This window comes from Hipposideros armiger, unplaced genomic scaffold (assembly GCF_001890085.2).
Source record: "Hipposideros armiger isolate ML-2016 unplaced genomic scaffold, ASM189008v1 scaffold_91, whole genome shotgun sequence".
In the NCBI taxonomy this organism is placed as follows: domain Eukaryota; kingdom Metazoa; phylum Chordata; class Mammalia; order Chiroptera; family Hipposideridae; genus Hipposideros; species Hipposideros armiger.
Genome location: NW_017731441.1, coordinates 4,044,519 through 4,050,622, shown reverse-complemented (window position 1 = coordinate 4,050,622; position 6,104 = coordinate 4,044,519). Strand labels below are relative to the sequence as shown.

The following is a 6,104-nucleotide window of genomic DNA, read 5'->3' as shown; positions in this document are numbered from 1 at the left end:
GAACCACTGTTGCTCAGAGCTCAAACTCTTGAGCGAGCTCTTAACCAACTGAGCCACTCAGCCGGCCCTTAGACATAGGTTCTTTGATGAGTCTGTTTGTTGTGAGTAATTTCTCCCAGGGTATGACATGCCTTTTCACACTCTTAATATGCGTGTTTTTGATGAACAGTTCTTTTATTGAAGCCTAAGATAACATTTTTTTCCCTCTATGGTTTTATGTCCTGTTAAAGAACTCTTTGTCTGCTCCAAAGTCCAGATCTCAAGATTTAACCTCACTGCACCCTCTTTACCTTACAATGTTTGTAACTAAATGAGTGCCCACGTACAGCAATTCTACCCAAACTTGTCTTATCATTAAAAAAAAAATTAAAGAATTAAAGAGCACTGCAATATGAATGTAAGCCAACTTAATATTCCACTGAAATATAAAGATTAATATGCCATCTCTGCATTACCATCCCTGCATTATAAAATATTAAGGCCAGAGCCCTTTATTTATTAGAAAAATATCTCTAAGATTTTTCTATTATGCAATTAGATTGATTCTTGATATCATAGTGCTTAATACATATTCTATAATAGTATTTTGCATATAACCAGTGCTTAACTTTAAAGTGAATGAATACTTAATGAGACATTAATTCTCACAGCATTGTTCCAACAAAATAAATGGAGTTTCTTATATTAATGTAGTTTAGAATGGTTAGAAAGATAAACTTAGAATCTTATGTAACAATTTGAGACACCTAAACGGAGATATGCAACAATCTGAAAAATGTAATGTAATGTCAATAAGAGTAATTATAATCTTACCAATATAAGCTTCAGAGTCACCAATGTACATTTCAATGCAATGACCAAGCATCGTAACAGAAAATGTATCATCTCGCCTAAGACCAAGGGCCTGCCAGAAAAGATTCAGCATGGTTATCATAAGAAAATGTATTTCCTTCTCTTTTGTTTAAAAATATTCCTGCAAAACTCAATTCAATATACTCCAGGGAGTCCAGGGTAGGAGCAGAGTGAGGTTAATGAGGATACAGCTAAAACAAGAGTGGCCATGAGTTAGTGACTGCTGAAGTTAGGTAATGGGTACATAAAGGGTAATTATACTCTTCTATTTTTATGTTTAAAATCCCCCTCCTCCAATAAGATTTTAAAAACTGTATCTCCACAGAGAACCCTCTAAGCCTTGGTATTAAATCATAGAAAAGAAATAAATTATATAATATTCAAATACACATATTTGAAAGATCACACAAACTAGAAAAATTGCTTAGTTCACACTTCTGACTAGCTCAGTATTCTGGTTATCAGTGGCACCTTCAGGACATCATCTTGCCTGAAACTCTGTAACCAACCAGTGAAACTCGGTTAGGGATCTATCACTTATGAATTTGTCTTTGAAATACTGCATTTCCTCATTTTTTAATGTTTCGCCAAACATCATTATCTCATTGATTATAAGACCCACAATTTTTTCAAATTCTAACATTTCTGAACTTGAGATGTCCTATAACTGGTGGTTTCTTATTATTGCTGTCAGCTGGCCACAGCTGTGATAAAGGTGTCTGGGAAAGCAGCGTGGACTTAGTGGCCACATGGATGGCACAGACTAGACCACAAACCATGTGAGGAACACTCACAGAAGATACATGACTGTGGTTGTTGTCTAAAAACCTTCTGTTGACACTTCTTGGCAGCATAACATTTGCAGAGGCAGTGTCTTTGGCTGGAAGGGGCCTGATTTAAGAGCAGGGTGTATGTGCTGGCAGCAGGACAATACCTTAGGGAAACAGAGATATTCACCATCTGGTACAAAAGTGATTTAGAAGGACCAAATTCTGTGAAGAACTGAATACCTTACCTATTTATTTCACTTATATTTTCTTTTTTATGTAGGTACCAGAGTGATCCCTGGTAAAAATCTACATCATAATATATCCAAAAGAGCAGGTTTTCTAATTACAAAAAAATGAAGTGATAGGAAACAATTATGTTAAAGTTTAAACGGCAGTGTATTTTTGTGTGTGAGGTCATCTTGCTTACTAATGGTGACTTAGATTTGATGAAATACAGTATATGGATTAAGGAGAGACTCCTTCCTTGTAATGAACGCAGATTGTTTTGTTCATCTATTAAAGTGATTTAAGGAAATTAATTCTACATCATAAATAGAAAGACTAGAATTCCCAAAAGGCTCTCATTGTGCAACATGAATTTCTGTACTCCTGCCTAGACGTAACGCCCAGCTCAAACTGGGCTAACAAACAACACTGGATACTATTAGGTCTCACTACACACACACAACAAGTCTCACATTTGTTTCCAATACATAACATGGACATGCTTTTCTCTGCAAAGAAAAGAATAAGATACAAGGCCCCCTGAAAAATTTTAAAATGGTAAAGTAACAAAACACTGCCTAGAAAAGATCTTTTTAAAAAAAGAAGTGGTAAATGTTAACCAGATGTAAAGTTAGGTAAAACAAAAGACATACTGTGTGGAAATAGTCCACGGCATTTTCAAAGTTGCCCATCAGGCTATGGATATACCCTATGGCAGAATAGGTGGATGCGTTCTGAGGAATTAACACCAGTGCCTGACGGTGATAATCCAATGCCTCAGCATACTTTCTGTGAGAGATGAAAGGGAATTGGGGGAGGGGAAGAGAATGGGAAGGAATAAAACAATTAGTGGGTACAGTAAAAGTACTAAATTCCTAAGTCTAAGGTAAGTATTCATCGATGTAAAAACATAAGAAACACTTTCCTATATCAGAATAACAGTTGAGACTGATAACGTGCCTTCACATCCACTTCTGTGTATCTCAGCACCTCCTTGAAATGTATTTTCCTGCCTAGCTCACTCAGGCAGCTAAGGGTAGTCCTGCAGGGATATTAGTTGCATTCCTTTTGACCTTCGGCAGGAGACGAGCCAGAACCTAACCTCTGACTGGGGCCTGTGCCCTGTCACAGGGTAAGGCCTCTTTATGTAAAATCAACCTCCCACACCAGGGGTTGTTCAAAGCAAACATAAAGTTTTGCTTTTAGGCCCAAATGAGTTACTTGGAACAGCATTTCCCAAAGTTCTCTGGAAAACACTTCCTGTAAAATCTTTTGTGAAGAAAAGGTTTTGTGCTTAATAAAGTTTGGGAAATGCTGCAGTTCATAATGCATAATAAAGACTCTAAGAAATCCTGAAATACAAAAACCTGTTAAATTTTGAGTAACCTAGAGTTTCCTACACTTGCTTATTAATTTTAAACTTTGCTTTCCTGTGGCTATTTTGACATTAATTAAAAACTTCTTATTTGTCCAAAGAATCTACTTTTCAACTGCCATCTGTTTATCACAAGAGAAAGCTGATAACTAGAGGAAAACAGTGAGTTAGAATATAGATATGGTTTGAATTAAATCCTACTGTCTTAACACATTGTTTGCGGGAAACGAGTAAACTCGTTGTATAGAGAAAAATGCCCGCTTACAAAGTGTTAATTCTTCAAAATTAATTTTGAACACTAAATTCTTTTCAATGTGAGGAAATAAAAGTTATTTTAATTCTCAATATATTACAAAATAAAATTACACCAATAGAGATAATAAAAACAGTTACTTTGATGTTTGTTATATCTGAGCAGCCAAGTACAAGAAAGACAGAGGATCTCATAAAATAAAAATATGGTAAAGGCTACACAAAATTAAGTAAACTTGTAGTCACAAAGAATATTTCTGAAATGCTCTACTTCACTTACTTAAGTTTTCTGCAGACATGCCCCAAGTTGTTCAACAAAGGTTCCCACTTGTCAACAGTGACCTGAAACATAGCAACATCAAACCCATGACTTACCTACGTCCCTTTTCAGCTTGGCCTGTTTGCACTGCATTATTTCATATACCTGTGAGAGCTGGGCTCTCTCCTGGTACTTGCTCAGCATTGAGCAAGAGTGTCTGTTAGTTTTCCATCTTTCTTTCCTACTAGATGAGACTTTCTGAGGACGCTATTACTTTATAAACACAATTTGTCAAAGAACCCATCTATGTTGAAGAAGTTCAAATTTTGTATCTCCTGTCCAGAGCTTTCCATCTACCTACTTAATATTTCTATGTAGAAATCTNGGGGGGGGGGGGGGGTGATGGGAAAGATACAGCTTTAAAAATATATATATAGTACCTAAAACAGTAGATAATTTAAACGATTATTTTGCAATAGCATCAGCAATGGGTCTCATTTTTCTACAATCTTCCCCTTAGTCCTCCTGGATGCAAACCAGGAACTCAGCTGCCTGTCAGTATGGGAGGAGGAATGCTTACAGAATGGTTACAAATCCGCTCAATGTAAGTGCCCCAAGGGTGGAAACCAGGCTGTCATTCCTCCCTGCATCCTCAAGCGCCAAAGCGCTCAGGAAACATTTGTTCAATTCAACTGACGAATGGTAAACCAAAATACAGCCCTCCAATGCACTGCAAACATTTGGCAGCATCTTTTCACACCCAATTCTGAACACTGACATGCTTTTCCCTTCCTTCCTTGGTTTCCAATTTATTTATACATTTTACTAAAACTAAGTGACATCATGGATTAAACTGATCTCATTCTGGAGGCCCTTCCTTCCTTAAACACTGTTTGCTGTTCACTGAAGGGCAGCGCAGGGAACGCAGATGTAGTTAACACAAAATTTTTAAAGTACTGATTTGCGACAACAGGCTTGTTTGTATTTTTATTCACGTACATTCGGCCAAATGAGAATTACAACGTCTCGAAAATTTTCTATTAGCTAGCTGAATTCAAAGGCCACCCTGCACTTTATCTCCTAAAATAATCCTTCAGCTACAGCAAGCACTGTGTCGCTACTGAGCACCTACTGTGTGCCCAGGAGTTAGGCCGGCTGCAGAGCGGGACCGTAAGCACGTGTACGTTTCACTAGACGTTTCGGTGGCTTTCATTTTTAGTGCTCCTCGTCCTCCCGGCTGCAGAAAAGGCTGAGCGGGGGCTGGATCCCACCCTTCGAGAGCTTTGCCCTAAAATGAAAGCCCAGGCTCGTCCGGGCCATCCACCGCCAAGCCCCTGATGGCAGTTACCCTGGCGGTAACTTACGAGTCCCGGGACCAGCGCTCATCGGTCGGGCCACCCACCTGGTCAAGGTACTGCCGGACTCGCTTCCGCAGCCGCTCCAGGTTCATGGCCGCGCGGGCGGTGGGTCCGGCCGAGCGTCCCCGCTGCCCGCTGGGCGGACCCGGATCCCAACCCCGCGCTGCGCGCCCGGCGTCCCGCCCGGCCTCGACCGTCCCCGGCTGCCGCCGCCCGGCTCTTCCGCTCCTGCCAGACCCCGCCCCGGAAGTCCTCCGCAAACGCGTCCCCTCCGGCGCCTGAAATGCGAGTTGTGCCGTTGGTTCTGAGGCGCTCTCTCGGCCCTCGGGTGTCCGGGGCTCTTGGGAGGCCCTGGAAGACGTTTCTCCCTGGTTCGAGTTCCCCAGGACTCTCAGTCCATTTACATGTCCCTGCGCCGTTCACTCATTGACTCCTTCTTAGTGGGGCGTCGGCGCCCAAGGTCTGGGCCTCTTTGGAGGTCAGCCCCACTTCCCTCGTGTAGGACCTTGGTTCCAAATGTGCCTCGTTTTTCTTATGTGTGAAAATGATGATACCCACCTCAGAGGCCGGTTGTGGGGGTTCAACGAGCACACACACCAACCCTGGGACTTGATGATAAGCTTTTACTATTGCCACCACGCCCAGGTGTCCCTTTCAGATTGTCTTGGCAAAACCAAAAGGTTCATTCCTCAACTTCAGGTAGAGGAAGCTGTGATCACAAAACGGTAAAAACTAAAAACCTGATGTAGTAAAACTTTGGAATCCATACAATGGAATATTATTCATCAATTAAAATGAACTAAGTGCTGACACATGCTCCAACATGGATGAACCTGATGCTTAGTGAAGGAAGCCAGGCACAAATGACGGCATAATGTGTGATACCGTTGACACAGATTCTCTCGTGGGCTAAATGCTACTCAGGCTCCCTTATCAGGAAACAGGCTGAACTCTTTTTCAACTAGTCCTGAATATTGGACTTCCATGTTTCTTTGTGCATTGTCCAATTTTAG

The 6,104-nt window shown here is 40.9% G+C and overlaps 2 protein-coding genes across 3 annotated transcripts in view; both read right to left on the bottom strand.

The window, feature by feature from the left end:
- LOC109383947 (cell division cycle protein 16 homolog) overlaps window positions 1-4,111 on the bottom strand; it is a 7,213-nt gene extending 3,102 nt beyond the window's left edge. Inside the window, exons 1-3 of one of the 2 annotated variants that reach the window (XM_019644822.1) lie at window positions 3,755-4,111; window positions 2,501-2,636; window positions 814-904 (exon numbers count right to left, since the gene is read on the bottom strand). In XM_019644822.1, coding sequence (XP_019500367.1) covers window positions 814-904; window positions 2,501-2,636; window positions 3,755-3,825 — 298 coding nt within the window. In that variant the 5' untranslated portion in view covers window positions 3,826-4,111. The remainder of the gene's footprint in view (window positions 1-813; window positions 905-2,500; window positions 2,637-3,754) is intronic. The other variant, XM_019644821.1, reaches the window with a different exon arrangement.
- Window positions 1-5,327, bottom strand: part of LOC109383918 (cell division cycle protein 16 homolog) — a 33,033-nt gene extending 27,706 nt beyond the window's left edge. Inside the window, exon 1 of the mRNA XM_019644760.1 lies at window positions 5,136-5,327. Within this exon, the coding sequence (XP_019500305.1) occupies window positions 5,136-5,183 (48 nt within the window). The 5' untranslated portion in view covers window positions 5,184-5,327. The remainder of the gene's footprint in view (window positions 1-5,135) is intronic.
- Between the last annotated feature and the right edge of the window lie 777 nt (window positions 5,328-6,104).